General features: G+C 29.2%; 1 protein-coding gene across 1 annotated transcript in view; it reads left to right on the plus strand.

The window, feature by feature from the left end:
• LOC107446210 (uncharacterized) overlaps positions 1-18,329 on the plus strand; it is a 92,180-nt gene that overhangs the window by 16,663 nt on the left and 57,188 nt on the right. Inside the window, exon 2 of the mRNA XM_043040418.3 lies at positions 11,563-11,838. Coding sequence (XP_042896352.2) covers positions 11,563-11,838 — 276 coding nt within the window. The remainder of the gene's footprint in view (positions 1-11,562; positions 11,839-18,329) is intronic.

Consider the following 18,329-nt stretch of genomic DNA (forward strand, 5'->3'; position numbering starts at 1 on the left):
CGGAATGTGACGTGTATGAGGCTGAAGTCGTATTCTTGGCCATATATGGCACCACTGAAAAACAAGAAACGCACCCTCTGCCTTAAATTTGCTTAGTTTCCCAAAACAGCTTGCTGCTATGGCAGTGGCATTAGAAACAACAACAGACACATCCGTATTAAAAATATTAAAAGTGTTTATTGTTATTAGTTAGTGATTATATCAAGGGTTCATTTTAAGAAATATTTAGGAGCATTAACAGACTGTTCCCACAATTTTTTTTATCATTGAAAGGAACTCATCGCCAAGTATTTTTTCGTATAAAGGGGATCTTCATAAAATATTGTATCACCAAACTTTACTTCTGAAAAAAAGGAGTCAATGCGTTTTTATCTTTTAATTTTAAAATTATAACTCCTTGGAGGACATTGTTTTTGTGTCCTTTCCATCTAAAAATCGGGAGTAGATTTTTCACAATTTTATAAAAGAAAAAACTTAAAATAATCACTCATCATAATACTTCAATTGACTATGTCAAACCAAGTCGACTGTTCGGATATTATTTGGACTTGGTTCCTAGTTTTGACATACGTCCTACTTAATAACAAACCATTTAAAAATATTTTTTTTGTCATTTTTTTTCTGAATAAAAACTATTTCTAACCTGACGTTATTTTTAAAATAATGTAAATTCAATATCATGGCTGGTTCAGTGTCGTTGTCGTCTAAAAATTATAACCCTTTACCATTTTCCTTATTCATTGTTCTCAAAACTGTCTTGGAAGTCTCAATTGCAATTTTGATTCTGTCACAAAATCGTGATCCTGATGATCATTAGGAGCATCATCAGATGGCTCTACCTGTTACAACATCAGACAGCCTGACGACCAAGGTAGATGACCTCTTTGAATCCAGAGCTCAAATAGTTTGGTGTGAAACTGGACGAACGGCCAAGGTTACGCACCGAACAATTACACCTCTATTACTTTTGCTATCTGACCCGATTTTTTCACACGTGTTTTCCTGAATCGTTACTTTCGCTTGATTTATTCTTCTAAAGTGTTCTGTATCATTTCTTTGTCAATTTAACTCCCCCGTTTTAAAATTGCTTTAAATTCAAGTTCGATGTTGTTCTAGTTGACTGATCTTATTTGAGAGATAAGTATTAAAGTAAAAAGAACATTGTGCATATTTATCAACACCTTAAAAAGTTTATCGATTGCTTGAGTCTTTAAATATACACATTATGCAGAATTTATTGTCATTTTAGTTTACATCAAACGTTCGTAATGCGTGTTTTAAACTGTACGTGCAACTATTTTCAATTGAAATGTGAGTTGTTCCTCGTGTTGCCAGTTCGATTTTTTTCTTTTTTAATATTTTGATTATTTAATTTCATCTGTTTATACATTAGCAGTTGTATATAACGCTCTTCGTACCTATAAAACAAATATTTATCCTCTAACGCTTATGGAAAAAGTTTTCTTCGTTTTTATTTCTTCTTTCAATTTAATGCTTTATAAGAAGAATACAAATGCGTTTTATTACTGAAAATACGGCACAGACAATAGTAGTAATTAAAAAAGCAATTCGTAAGACTCGTTCCTTTGAAGTAATTCGTATTATGAAAGGACTTACTGATGAGATATGTAATCACTAAAACTAAATTAACTGCGATTATTTTTTACCTTGTTCCTACTAGCAGGTTTAAGCAAGGTCTAGTACCTTACGAAAGCTTAAAATGGTTAGTGAAAACAAGGTATAACCTAGTCCGTGCGTGATCAAATTCCTTTAACTGGAAAATATAAATCTAACGCACTGCTATGCCGGAAAATATTGGATATCCTGGACTGTCTTTCGCCATCGTACATGTTTCTCATTGGTGACCCGGAACAAAGATATTTACAACTAAACTTTTGTGAATGAAAAATCTGTTGTGTTAATCCTTATATTGTTTCGTGAGTAAATATATAAAAAAAGACAATATTTGTTTTCTTAGAAAGAAACGAAATTCATTTTTGTATATTTGGAGAGGCGTGAATGCCGTGATTGTTTCAGTAAAAGAAGTTACGCGATGAAACATTAAAAGATGTTACGTTATACGATGTTTTCCCCCTCCCCCAATACTCTATCTGATTTTTTATTTTTAAATCTTTTCTGCCATAGATAATATTTTACTACCTATTTTGTGGAATGCTAATCATATCTAGTTAAAGGAAAGGCGATGTTTATGTACATGACAGTAGCTCTAACAATGGATAAACCTTACCCTTTTCAAGCAAAGAATATTGAATATGCACAGAAGAGCCATTACATAATGACCACCCTGCTAATAACATGTAGGACGACCTTTAGCTCTCAAAACTGCTAGCACCCGCTGTGGTATTGATTCCACAAGGTGCTGATAGGTAGTCTGAGGTATTTGGTACCAAGCGCTCACCAACTGGTCCTGCAATTCCCTCACATTGCGAGGGGGTAGCGTGGCAGCATGAATTTGGTTTTCCAAGTAGGACCACAAAAGCTCTATTGGATTACGGTCAGGAGAATTTGGGGGCCAAGACATGACTTGAAAGTCACTAGAATGTTCCTCGAACCAATCCATGACGATTCGACCCTTATGACATGGCGCATTATCCTGTTGGTAAACACCATTAACGATTCGCAAGAAAAACTGTTGCCATGAATGGGTGAACCTGGTCTGCACTATGTTCAAGTAACTTACAGACGTCAGGAATTGTTCTATAAGGATTATGGGTCCTAATGTGCCCCATGAAAACATTGTTTCTGGGCGAGAAACCATGAAAACCTGGGCGAGCCCATTGTTATAGATGGAGGGTGGTCATAATGTAATGGCTCTTCGGTGTATATGTATGTGTATATTATTGTTTTCAAGTATTCCCCTATTTATATTTGTTTTCAAGGGTCAACAGTTGCCTACATAATTTCATATTTTTTACATTTATAGTCATTGGCTGCTTACTATGTTATTGGCTATTAACATTGTTAGTTATTGGCTGCTTATCGGTTCTCCTTATAACTGTGGTAAGATAGTACAGACTACATATCATTGTAGTTACAATCCCAGATAGAAGTAAACTGAGCAAATCACTTTCATTGATTCATGTTCTATGTTTTTAGCAATATTCAGACTGATTCAAAAAGCGATAGAGCTTGTTTAATATTACGATTACCAGGCTTCTAAATTGGCCAACTGGTTGCTCTCAAGTACAAGACCAGGCTTATATGCAGTTTAAAGTGGCTGTTTAATTTTGCTCCTTTATAAGTTTGAACTCTAAATTTTTCTCTTGAGCCACTCGTAACAGTTTCCTCCCCAAGACATCTGAGCAAAGTTTAACCAAATCAATGTCCAAACAGAGCAACATCTGATGGTGTTGTAGTTGTTCGCTCATTTAACTCATCTTTTTATTCACTATCACCCGATTGCTACAGTGAACTGTTCTTTGATCGTGTGTTTGAGTCAATATGTAATGATGATATTTTTACTTACACGTCACTCCATTTATAAAGGTGGTGACATCACACTCATCTTCATTTATTAAATAAAAGTATGATGCTGACTGTGTAAGTCATGCTCATACATTTATCGTGGTCATTAAATGAGTTATGAAAGTCTTTTTTTTATTAGATTGCAATTTTTTTAAATGATTAATACATTATTGTTTTATTAAGATTTTTTAAAAAAAAAAAACAAAGCAGCCACCTTTGCATCAAATAAGAGGAAAATGTCCCACAACTTGAACAATGAAGTTATGGCCTTCAAATCTACGATAATATTTTCGATGTTTGCAACTACTTTTATGTCTGTCTCCCGTGATTCGTTTTATCAGTACAATAACTCAAATAATTATAATTACTTTTCTTGCTACTGCCTTTTTTAATGATTATTAGTTTAGTCACTGGAAAATAGTTTAGCCATGAAAATTAATTAGGAGCTTTCTCTTTCCTAATTAATTCGCATGACTTTCTTCAGTGTGAGTAGAATTTTCTCTATAAATAATTAAAACAATGAAAAAAATAATGGTATTATTTAGTATTTGTTTTTAAAAGTATTTTCTTGCACTTATTTTGAGCCCTTTTAAATAATAATCTTGTTTTGAAAATTTTCGCGTGATATTGTATCTTAACAATAAAACCCATTAACTGATTGACTGAAATACCTTCTTGTTGTTTCGAGCAATTGTTGAATAATATTTGTTTCGTCCGGTACATTACAAGTTCAGAGAAATTGTTCTTCAGTTCTTTGTATAAGTACTAATTAAATTTATTACTTATTTTTACATGATTTTTTTTTGTTCGTTTTTACTAAATAGGTACATATTCAATGCATTGTATGTTTCTTTTTTAATGTTTTATATGTAATATTGTAGTGGCAGTCTAGTTCAAACTTAAAGCTTTTATCCAATTATTTCGATGTCATAAAAACATTAATTGAAAGTAAAAGATCATATATTTTGTTTTGCAAGAATGTTTGACATGTTTACTTAGAAAAAATCAAATTATTACTTTATTGGTATTTTTTATTTTTATTTTCTCCAGAAAAATATCTACTTAGCCTTGATTTATAAATCAACCTTAAATATATGATCTCAAAACATTGCATGACTTAAACATTGCATTGACTGAAAGACTTGCTGACAGACTTGATTTCTGAAAAGTCTCGTTAAAGTTTCAAAGTTAAGAAGAATATATTAATAGAAAATAATTTTGAGTATAGTAACTATACAGAAATTAATATATAATAGAAATTAGTGTATTAATATGAATAAGTATATTATCAAGAATAAGTATATTAATATGAATAAGTATATTAATATGAATAAGTATATTAATATGAATAAGTATATTAATATGAATAAGTATATTAATATGAATAAGTATATTAATATGAATAAGTATATTAATATGAATAAGTATATTAATATGAATAAGTATATTAATATGAATAAGTATATTAATATGAATAAGTATATTAATATGAAGAAGTATATTAATATGAAGAAGTATATTAATAGAAATAAGTGCCCTAAGTAATTATTCTAATGTATAATAATCATAATTATTAAGCCGAAAATTTTTTATCGCATAAATCTATCTGTCACTTTTTCTTTATTGCTTAATCTATTTTTCCTTTCTAGGGAATTTACAAAATCATGTGACTAATGCAATACTAAATCTATGCGTTCACTAAATCTCTCTTTCAGTTGGAAGTATTATGGACAATTTAACATAGCAAAACTGTCAGTATATTTTGAAAGATCACAGTAAAAGCATTTGGAAATGATAACATTTTTAATGAATAATATGAATGGTGGGCAATTTTAACGTTTCTTTCTATATTTAATATCAGCAATTTTTAATATTTTTTTGAATTTATGTTATTAATAAAATAAATATTTTTAACTTTATAGTTCCATTAAAAAATGAAGGAAATTTTAAAATTTTAAAATTACTTATTTTTGCTTGATACAAAATTTGTTTGGGTAGGCGAACCGGGGTTAGTTGATTCAATTTTTAGGTTTAGTTTTATTTTATTAAGACGGTTATCCGTTTTGTTTCCGTTTTTGTTGCAAGATAAATTGAATATTTGTCACCATGATTAAAAAAAAAAAAAAACTAGGAGGCTTGCTCCGCTTACTAACCTCCGTAATTGCTTGTCATTCATTATTTTTTTAAACGTCAATAATTTCCACAAAAACAACATTTGGTTTTAAAATATACAGTTATTGTAAGTTCATGCAAGAACATTTTGTTAATATGTTAATCGTAACAACATAGATGATTACCTAGATGTGACAAATAATAGTACTTTAAAAAAAAAATGACCAAAGGAAAACAAATAGTGTGATTTTATACGAAGAAATAAATAAACAGTAATTTTACTCATTGTCAGAACTTAAACCATTCAAATAGGGAACGCTTTTTATCACTCTTTATAAAGTTTTTTTTATTTTTAAAACTTTCACTATAAATTTAAGATTTGGCAATAAATCTCTCTTTTTACTACTTTTGATTGACATCTACTCGAGTGCGATCTTATAAAATAAAGAAATTAAGATCTCGTGAGACGTGTGTCATGTGATTCTTTCGTCTGATTTGTAGTACTATTGGTTCAACATATATTCTAAGAAAATATATTTAATAGCATTAAAATAAGAGACTAGAAACCCAGGCTCTAATCTGCGGGGGTCCAACCCCCAACAATTACGCTATTCCTGAAAATTTTGAACAGTAGCCTGATCTTTCAAAATATATTAATAGCTCAGCTATCTAAAATTTTTCATAACATTTGCAGCTAAAAGAAAGCCTGTTCCCTTAGTCAGAAAAGCATTGTTCACATTATTTTGTTTTTGAAAGCTTTTGTTTGTGAAAAGCTATATGAGTTAAATTATGAATATATTTTTGTCCATCGATTCAATTTGAATAATAAACTTTCAAGGATCAAAGTTAAATTAAACAATAAAAAAAGACCAATGTAATGAAAAAAAAATCGTAGTTTCATAAAGTCTTCGAAAAACATTTCGAAGTAGGCTAAACTAAAATTAGCAATTTAAATTTTTTAATGTTTATCAGAGAAAAACCGTTCTTTATATTGATATGCCTTTAGTTCTTGCTACAAAAATGATTTATCAGTGCAATGTGGAAATACTTTTACTTGAACAATAGGTTTTCAGAGAAAATATTTCAACAAAGTTTAGACCTGTGTATAGGAAAGCTATCTCGAATCGCCACATATTTCTTTGAAGTATTTTTGTAATCAGGTGAAAAATTTCTTTGTTTATAAAACCTCGATCGAAACCTTTGTATTTCATAAACAATTGTTTTTCTTTAACATTTCTAATCCTACTTAGGTATCCTACTTTTTTTTATCGTTCAGTTAGAATATTTTTATTGCTCTTACCTCCACATATTTAAATAAAAAAAAATAAAAAAATAACAATAAAAATTCTCGATAAATTATAAGAAGATTTCGAAATCGCTTCGGTAATTTTTGATGGCGTAGTTAATGTGTATGTTTTGTCTTTTTCAATTTCTCCTTTAGATCTTGCGATCCGTTAAATTACACAAAATCATCATATAAAGCATAGAAATCGAATTTGGCAATAAAAAGAACGTAAAAAGTACGGCAAATTGATGAACGAACCGGTACGGGCTGTTTTTCAAAATGGCGTGATGGTCTGACGAACATTTTGAATACTTTGATGACCATGAGGATGTGTAATTGGTTTTAATAAATCTTCTGCTGCTCAATAAAAACTTCCATTTTACCATAAAACGTTAAGTTTAAGTCACTGGGTTAAGCTGATTAAAAGAACATATACTTGTCTAAGTAAAGGCATTGTTAATTTCACTTAAGATGAAAGTGTTTATTTCTGTAGATTTCATCATGCAGGTTCTTAGTTGTGTCTAGTTAACAGTATATCAGAGGTGAAATATTTTTTTAAAATGTTGTTGTTGAATTCAGATACATAATCAGGGGTCTATTTAGAAGAAATTTGGATTCATTAACGGACCCTTCACAAAATACCTTTTCATAAAAACGGGCCCTTTACAAAATATTTTAACTTAAAAATGGACCCTTCACAAATTAATTTATCCTTTAATCGGACCCTTCAAAAATTTTTTAATCTTCATTATTGTTTTGTTAATCAATAAACCCTTCCCAGGAAGGGGGGGGGGAAGAAAGAGATATGTAAACGAACTTTGTCTTCGCAGACGCTTCTTCCTTTATTCGTCCGAAATGAATATTCTGCGTTACGGAGTATAGGCTAAATACCAAATATTTATATGTTGCATCGCTAATTTAGTAGCTGTAATTGCTGTTTATTTTTTAAAATTTAATTTTTTAAATTATATATTTACAGTGTTGAGCATAATCTTGTATGTCTTTACAATTTAATAACTCCTTGAAAAAGTATTTTTTTGCAATAACGGACCCTATTTGCCCAAATTCACAAAAGCGGACCCTGGTTGAAAGAAAGTGATTTAATGTTTATTTTATATTCACAAATTACGAGTAATTTTTTCACAATTTTACAAAAACGGATCTTTCACAAAATGCATTTGTTCTTTTTCATGCATTTGTTCTATATACTAAAAAGTCCCCCCCCCCTACTCTGAGTACATCTTCAAAAAATTAACTTAGCTCCTTTTTCAAATTTTTTTACAGTGTATTATATTTTTTTATCGTGTTATTTTTTTTATCGTGTCATCGTAACAAAATAATATTAGTCTTGTTAATATTTCATGTTGAATATTTTAATTTTAAGTTTTTAGTAATTTAATTTAGATATTTTGTAAATTAATTGTTTTTATTTAGATGTTTGATTTTCATTTAAAAAACTAACGTTTTTTCCCCCTAGTTTTTCTTAACTTCTTAAATCGAAGGTAATAAATGACAATGGTTAAGCATCAGATACATAGGAGTTTATTTCCTTCGTTAAATCGGGATGAATGTTAAACCCAAATCGGCTGAAATTATCATGATGATTTAGATGAAATGATTAAAAAAAAAAATAAAAGAAAAATGAGAAGAAAAAAACTAATGTAAAAAAATTTGCGCAAGAAAATGTTTAAATTAAGTCTATCCACCATTTTTTTTAATCAACAAGAAAGGTACTAAGTTTATCATTTAATTTAATTCGGAAATTGTTCGCATCACAATACTTTTTTGGATACGAAACCTATTTATTAAAGCTTTGTCAACGTCTTCTTTATTGCTAAATATTGAATAAAATTTTTTTTTTTGCGTAATAATCATATGCGTGCAAACGTAAAATAATGAGCAGATCGGACTTGTCATTCAGAAACGTTTACAGTCCAAAATGTGAGCAAACACATGAGTAATCAAAGTAACAAGAGCTAGATTCTATTTTGCATAAATCTATTCACGAATACCAAATGAGAAATGCTAAAGAAAATGCATGTACCTAAACAATGATTTTAACAATGATCTACATTTTAAGTCTTCATTGATTTTGTGCACATATTGTTGGAATATTCTGAAATAATGAACTTTTAAACGCTTTCGAAGATACCAGATTTTCAAACTGAGAAAAATGATACGGTAAAATTTACTGTGTTTCTGGCTCAATGGGAATATAGCAAAGCTTGTTAATTTTTTAAAAAGTGCTTTGATAATGATTTTAGTAAAAATAGCAATAAAATATAGTTTTATAATGCGTGGCAATATTTGGTAAATGTTGTAGAAGATGGTAATTTTTTTATGATACCTGAGATCATGGCATAAAAATCATTTTACTAGAATTTTTTTCTCCGGCCAGAAATAAATAAATATTATTTATACTAAACCACGAACTGAATGGTTTAAATACCATATATTTTGGTATTATTACTAACGTTATGATTTTCTTTACACCGAAATGTTATTACCATATAGTACAGTAATTTTACCAGGGTTTTTTGCTCCGTGCTGGAACAAATACATTTTTTTTCTTGAACACTATCAAAATAAATTTTCAAAAGAGTATGTAAAGTTTATCATTAACTTAGATTTGTGGTCTCTGTACCAAAAGATAGTTTTATCTAAATTTTATTTATTTATTTATTTTTTGAAATACGAACCATTTATTAAGAATATTCTCTTAAATCATGGGATCTCATTGTATAAAGGTTCGTAATAACCGTCTTCGACTGTACGATGAAAGCTAATTTTCAAATCATAAAACAATACAAGCTATTATTAACATTGGTGTGATATCTGTATAAGCCTGTTTTAGTTTTAATCTAGATATTATACCTTTTCATCGGAGTTGATCAATATCCCAGCAGTCAAATGCGCCAAAACAGTTAATAGAAATATAAATCGATCAGGCCAGCCAACGAATATCGATTTGAAAAGGGATTCCCATTTGCAACAAAAACTAGTTAACACGAAAGGTACGCGCCTATACCTTTCTAATGGGGCAGTTCAAAGCCCTCGTGTCAGAGGAACTAAAAATACCGCGAGCTCACCTTTTTAAGTGCCGTCCTTTTTTCTTAGCTAAGATTGTATTTAAAAATCAATTGTTAAAAATTGATCATGTTTTTATCGAACTTATTTTTATTTTACATCCTTCATCACTGTATTGCGACTCCCCCGTACATCGTTCCCTACTTCCTATATCTTTTTATAGACTTGTTCAACGATGTAATTGATTAGAGGACAATTCGGATATTGTGGGCGCGGCTGAGATAATGTTTATAGTATTGTGACCTTGTGAACTTCCTGGTTTATGGAACTATAGCGTTATCAGTACTTAAAGGCTTCGATTATAGATAATTGTAGTTTTTTTTTATTTTTAAAAATTAAAGTATTGTTTAAGATGTTATTTCCTATGAATAAAGCGTAGGAAAACTCCACGTTAATATACCCATTATTCTTTTTTTAAATAAGAAAGGGGTTGAAATTTAATTTGCTTCTTAGTTTCGAATGCTCTTGGCGTGAAATAATATATAGCTCGATATTTATTTTAACTTGTTTTATTTTATTAGAAAAATAAAATAAAAATCTGCCAGTATTTTCTGTAATGATAAATGTCATTAAAATGAAACATAGTACATAAATTGTGAGCGAAAGTTGAAAGAATTTTGAGCAAAGGTTCTTTAACTATGGTTCGTGTACCACGTAAGGTTCGCGCAACCAATACTTTGAGTTCATGACACAATTATGACAATAAGTTCATAATGAAACCTTAAAAGTAAAATAAAATCTTAAAGGGGAAACAAATGAAATTATGCTTCTTACAAACAATTCTACCAAAGTCGATAATTCAGTATCTTTTTTTAATTTTAAATTTTATTTGCTGATAAAAATACATATTTTTGGATAGCAAATTATCTCTATCAGCATTCTCTGTAATGGTAAATGTCATTAAAATGAAATATTTTGGAAAAAAATTATGAGCGAATGTTGAAAAAATTTTGAGCAATGGTTCTTGGACCACTGTGGTCATTTGACAATTACTTTACAATGAGCCACGATGACTCATGGAATAGAGCGTTCGCCTTCCAATGAGGTGAACCGGGTTCGATCCCGGCGATGGCTGGTCGATGCGAATTCCGCATCCGTCTTGCACCGACCGCAGTACTGACGTGAAATGAATCATGGGTTAGAGTCCCCTTGCCGTCAGGCTAATCGTGGGAGGTCCTCGTGTTCTTCCTTTCCATGTAACACAAATGCGGGTTAGTTCCATCAAAAAGTCCTCCACGAAGGCTAATTTTCCCAATACTTGATCCAGGAGTTTCCTTGTCTTCTGGACTGAGTTCAAAATTACAAGATTAAGGAGTTGAGCATTAGTAGTCGTAAACCCAAAAATTGGGTTGGCTGTTTAACGACGGTTATAAAATAAATTTACTTTACAATAAAACTTTAAAAGGAACGAAAGATAAAACTTTAAAACCTTTAAACCAAACCAATGCCGATTTACTGATTCACCGATTTCCCATTTTATTTCTTTATCTTTAAATTAGTGTTTTTTTTCGTCTTTTTTTTAATAAATACAATTTGAATAATTTTAAAATGTGAAATTAACTAGTTCACTAATTTTTCTTATTTTTTTTCAGTGCCTGAATCCAGATGACGTAATTCGTGTGTTGAAACTTGATCCTTTATCAAAATCCATTTCGAAACAAAATGCTGAAGATCTTGCAATATTTTTCACGCACCAAATTTTGTACTTCGAATCAATGTGCGTCTCTCTTTCTCCTGGATGTGCTAATTACCGAGACTGCCAGGAAGAAGTACTCGAAGTCGTAGACAGGTACAGTTCACCCAGAGAGTCATTAGTGAAAATTCTGAGAATTTTCAAGATGTACCTAAAAGAAGAACAGGGCAAACAGGTGAGTTATTTATTGCATGAAAAAGCATTTATTTTACTCTAATAGTACTTTAACACTCCTGGAATTTCCCCCGGAAAAGTTTAAAAAGAAACAGTGGAAGAACACTAAGAAAGTCACTTGTTCTATATTTATAAAACTGATGATTTCTTTCTTCCTTTTTTAATTTTTTTTCCAAATAAACTTTAAGAATGTAAAAATTGTATAAAGCTAATTTTTTAAATAAAATAATTGCTTACTAATAGTTTCCATTTTCACTGAGAAGAAAAATAGGGTCAAAACTACTTGAAAATGGTAAAATTTAACGGTCCCGGAATCTTTCCGGAAAAAATGTAAAAGAGACAGTGGAAGAACACTAAGAAAGTCACTTGGTCCATATTTATCAAACTGATGATTTCCTTCTTTCTTTTTCCATTTTTTTTAAAGGAAATTTAAAAATTGCATCAAACTAAATTTTAAATTAAGATAATTACTTACTAATAGTTTTCATTTTCACTGATGCAAAGGATAGGGTCAAAACTACCTGAAAATGGTAAAATTTAACGTGTTTTTGGCTCTATGGGAACACCAAAGAGATCGTTTATTTTTATCGAAGCGCTTTAATAATGATTTTCGTAAAATTAACACTAAAATATGGATTTATAATTGTGATAAAATTTGGTAAATGTGGTAATATTTGGTAATTTTTATCATGATACTAAAATTTTGGAGATCAGAATTTCCGGTTAACCTTTACCATGCGAACGGAAAAATTTCCAAAATGAATGGTTTAAATACCGCACATTTTGATTTTATAAAAATAATTTTTTTTTTTAAAACCAAAAATGTAATTATTATACTATACGGTAAAAACAGTAATTTTACCAGATTTTTCTTTTCTCCGTCTAAAATACAGGTTTGTATTGATGACTAAATAAAACCCACCTTATTTTTCATTTGCGGCCATATTTCCTAATAGACGGAAAATATTATTTTTAGACCGGCTAGTAAATATATATTTTTTATAGCACGAGAGCAAGAACTTGCAAACAAAATGACAATAATAATTGCTTTGTAATCTCACCGAATGCCATGTTACCTATATTTAGTGCATCTTTTGGTCTTTTCTGGAGAAAGTTAACTTCCTTCTTAACCTATATCCAACTCATCCGTTATCGTTCAGATCATCCATCCATGAAACCAGTTTTTATGAGTGGAACAGAAACACTTCCGATCCTTTTGCTTCCTTCATTTTGGATGTGGAAATAGTCAGATTTTTTCTTATTTAATTAATGGGGAAGATATTTTAAGAATTTATGTTATCTTATATTGGGGTGCGATCGGGGAAAACCATCCGATTGTAGTAGGGGTCATTTTAGGAGAAGTTTGGGTCTCGTAACGGACCTTTCGCAAATTATATTATCACAGAAACTGATCCTTAAAGGGGCACTCAAAATATTGCGTAAGCATTTTTTTTTTTTTTGGCAATTTTGGGATCCTCCTTCCGTGTTGTCAACTAGAATAAGCCAAGCACGAATTCTTTTGTTGATGTAAGAAAATGTCTCCTTCTTTGTGTTTGTTTTAACTTTGATTTTTACTGTTATTACCTCGCTTCAGGATTAAATTGAAATAAAAAGGTGCAACTTTGCGATAAACAAAATTTAAGTTTTAATTCATGTTATGAAATTTTGAATAGAATCTTTTGTGTTTAAAAATGTTGTCCCCCGAAACTCTTTGAAGAAATTTTTTCGGGTTTTTTTTCTTTGCCTGATTTTTAAATTTTATTCCGCAGTTAAAATTTTTCATGTATAAGTTTTAGTAATTTTTTTTTAGAACATTTTTTTTTAAGAACAAATAAGGAGATTTTAGTGTCTTACGCCAACATTGCTCACCCTTCCCTTCCCTTTGTCAGCAAAAGTAAGCACTCTACAAACACCCTACTCCCTGTTAGGTGCTTACGTAATGTTAGAACTGCCCCCCCCCCAAAAAAAAAAAAATTAGAAACGAGTCCTTTGCATCATTTTATATTTTTGAAATGAATTGCTCTAAAATATTCAACGATTCTTTATTTTAATAAAAAGTTTTTAATAATCTAAGCTAGATAGAAATAGCTAAATAAAAACCAAAAAAAAACGTTCTTAATTTTTAAACAAAATATTTATCGCCAAAATTTAACTTATTTTCGCATGGCCGAAACTTTAGGAAAAAGTTACCATAAACGAATAATGATAATAATAAACGAATGTGATAGGTAGATAGAAATAGCTAAATAAAAACCAAAAAAAAAAAAAAAAAACGTTCTTAATTTTTAAACAAAATATTTATCGCCAAAATTTAACTTATTTTCGCATGGCCGAAACTTTAGGAAAAAGTTACCATAAACGAATAACGTTCATTTGAAGAAATCCTCTTTAAAAAATGCTGCCATACTAAAAAAGCTGATAAAAGGAAATCGAAATTTTTTTTCTCCCTCAGTTCTTAAATATAATTTAAACCTTTCAAATCACAGTTTTCTATGTTACTGGTTGTCTGTCATACCGTACAGGAAGAAAAAAAATTTAAGTAACAGAAAACAGGCAAAAATGAAACAAATGAGAAAAAAAAGTTCTCAATTTTCAAAACATAAAGTGTTTGACTTCCTGAATATAATTAAAAAAAATCAGCTTTGCAAAACTCATGGCTCAGTATAAAGTAATCTAGTTTCAATTCTTCAAATTTCGCTTTCCCGTTTGTCTTTCAAAATATAAATTAACAAGTTTTAGAGCTTAAATATATGTAGAAACAATTTCTGATAATGTGTAGAAAAAATACGATTTTATATTATTCTTTATAAATTCTATTCAAATCCCCCCCTACCTAAAAAACAAATACCTTTCCAAATAATTCTTTGCCGAACATTCGGCCGATTATTTGCCCAAGTGAATAGTGGCAGGAAATTCCTTACATCCCTATTATAAAGCAAAATTATATAGAATATATAAAACAGAAATATTTTTTACCTGAAATATTATTACATACAGTACAAAAATTTTACTACAATTCTTTTTTCTCCATGTAAAGCCTGCTTGATTGTAGTAATCTTATAATTGCTGGCTGTGAAGTTCCTGTCTGAAGTATATTGTTCATCAGTTATTTAATTTGTAGGCAAAGTAATAAAATTTCCATAAAGCCTCAACTTGTCTGATTCATGTGATAGGTAAATTGCGCAGTTCCAATTGAATAACCTAAATAATTTCTGGCAAGTTCAAGGTTTGTTGTGGTTTATGTTAAATTGAAATCCAGGTGGGAAAACCATCAAAACAAATTAAATATCTTCATTTACATAAAGCGCTCCTTACTTTCAAATCTTTTAAATTACCGATAATTTATCAAGTTGGCTCTTTTTGAAAATTTTTTTTAAGTGATGTAATTTATTGCTGTTGTTATAATGTCCGCCCTCAAATAGCTGAAAATTAGTTCCACTTAAAATCACAACATGGAAAACGGAAATAGGGGTCTTTTCAATGTTCAAGGCTAGAATGTAATTCGTGAATTATTTTTTGTAGCTAATTTTAAAATGAATGCTTTATCAGTAAATTTTAAATTCTTTAGTGATAGGTCATTCTTGCATGTTTTGTGTCCTTGGGTAAAAAATGCCAATTAATCTAAACAAATCAACCATGAATGTTTGCGATTTTTGCTAACAAGTGTTTTTCAAATACTATACCATACTCTATTTTAAATATAAATTTAAAAAAGAGTCAAATTTCAATGTTTATCAAAATTTAAAAGTTGTGAATGCCATCAATGATGCGTATCCGAATCCAAACAATATTATCTAAATATTTATTATTTTGACGCAGAATTTTTTATCAATCATATTTTTCGTGCTTTTTTCATTGTTTTGTATTAATTTAGGACAAAACAAGTAAAAATATTATATTTGGCACTTTAATAATTCATGGTCATGAAATACAACAAGAAACACCGGTGTATTTTTCTGCGTTTAAGGTAAAATCTTCCAAACATGATTTACTTCTAGACAATGATTTTTGAATTTTCCTCTTATTTTAGAGAAACCACTAAAGTTTCTTTTAATTTAAAAAATCAATTATTGATAACATTTTGAATATGAATGATTTTTAAAAAAATTTTTTTTTGGTACATATATAATTCCGGTTTCTAACAGATTTTTTAAATAACTATTAGATTGTTTTTTATAATTAAAAAGAACCAAAATATATTTTTGATTGTAATTAAAGTGTCTGAAAAAATAAATAAAAGAGACACCGGTGTCAAATCTGTGTCAATGGGTTAGAAAAGGGTGCAACAATTACTTTCTAAATTTCAATTGCTTAAAGGCAACAATTATGTTTTTTTCTCTTTTTTCTATTTTTAATATTTGAGCTTTTGAGACATAAAGGAAACAAACACGTTTTTTTTCTTAATAAATAAAGTAAAATCTATCTCGTGTTGCTGTTTTTGTTTCAAAATTATGTTTTTGTATATTCATTGGTGACTTAACAAAGTTCATTATTTTGAAAATAATATAGTAATAAAATGAAATAATAATAAAAATAAAATAATAATAAAAATAAAACAATAATAAAAAATAAAACAATAATAAATAATAAAATAGTGATAAATAATAAAATAATAATAAATAAAAATAATTATTAAGGAAGATAAATTTGCTGAAATTGATTTATAAAGAGCTTTCTTACTTTTTATTTATTTCTGAAATCCGACATTGATTTAATATTAAAAATGATTTTTAAAGGTGGTGATTTTAAATAGAAGTTTTTTCGAGTTGTTTTTAAAACGTTCTAATGAAGGATGCTTGAGCTCACTAATGGCTGTTTCAAAAATATTTATTTTCTTGGGATTTTTAAAAATCCGACCACCATATTAGTCACCTAAAATCTAATTGAGTACTTGCAACTCAAGAAAAAGTAAAGTGATTATGCCTAACCACGTAATCTAAATCTGATTTAATTGGATATCTGTAAGCGACGTCAGACATAAGTGTCGGACTTGATTGGCTTCTGAATCGACAAATGCCACAATTTGCCAGTGATGATGTCACTTACAGGTATCCAATTATCTCCTAAGTATAGCCAAATTTTGATTGCAAACAGATTAAAAATGCAAAACAAGAGTGAAGTTTCTTCATGACAACAGACATTTAGATTTGTATTTATATACAAATAATCAGTAACTAAAAGAATGCAGTATTTATTAATTATTTTAAATCAATGTTGTCCATTATCAGAGAATGATCCATATAATAAAACAGGGGTCTGTCCAGACCGAATTTACTACCGTTTAGCGGTACCTTCACAAATTCAACTTTAGGAAAAATGGTAGTTTCACAAATTTAATTTTAGGAAAAACGGTAGTTTCACAAAATACTTTTTCTTAAAATTTTATTTTTGTATTCCTTAAGAAATGAAAAATCCATATTCTTGCCATATTTTTGTGTTGGATTTTTAAATATAATTTTTAATTTTTCACAAATTATGTCTAAATTTTCACAAAATAGGTACCTCTCAGAAAAACCTAGACAGACCCCTGTAAAAGAATTGGGTCACCCAATGAAGTTATTGACATTTTATTAAATAGCGTTAGCGTAACACCCCACAGAATTCTACTTCCTCCCAAATTTTATTAAGTTCAAATAAATAAAGCACTTTTATACCGATATTCTTTCTTTTAAGATCCAAAATTATTATATTCATCATCTGTCCTAAATAAACAAACGAACCTTACAAGAAGTCTTGAAATCCTCCTCTGACGACATAGCAGAACTCATTTTTTCATCCAGCCTTAGAATTCAGCGTGATGGGTCTGTTGGGAATTTAAACATCTTAATTTCAGATAACAAATCAGCACTTCAGCGTATAGTGTACCAGGAAACAGAACAACTGCCGCCACTTGTAAACGAATCTTTCGCCATCGAAAACAAATAAATTGCATTAAAAGATAAGTAAAAAAATGATGTTAAAAAAAAGCAACAAATAGAAATCAATACTTCTTCTACCGGAAATTGAAACAACCTCTTTTAATACTTACCCCTACCGTTGAGAAAATGAAACACGGACGAGTTAATAATGTGCTTTATTTAATATTATGTCCTTTTTAATTGAGTTAATAGTTTATGTCGAAAAAAATGGTAAAAAATACATAAATGAAAATACATAAATAAATAAATAAAATAAAAAAAAACATTCATACTTCTAACGCATATTACAGAGATAAATTGAAATGTAAATATTTCTTTATTTCATTAGTAATTAAAATACGTGAATACAGGAAATATAATGCTTTGAAAAAGCTTTAAATACAACCTTCGAATTTAAAATTTGGTTTTAATCAATAAAACTAAACAAAAAATATCTAAAAATTCCTCAAGTTACTTAGTAAATAAATAAAATTATAATTATAAATAAATAAATTAGTTACATAGTAAATAAAAAGAAAAGGTTTATATAATTCGCCATATTTTAAAATGGAAGTTAAATTTCTTTTCTGTCTTA

The sequence above is a fragment of the Parasteatoda tepidariorum genome, chromosome 6, assembly GCF_982258835.1.
Source record: "Parasteatoda tepidariorum strain Cologne lab strain chromosome 6, Ptep-v5.0, whole genome shotgun sequence".
Lineage (NCBI taxonomy): Eukaryota > Metazoa > Arthropoda > Arachnida > Araneae > Theridiidae > Parasteatoda > Parasteatoda tepidariorum.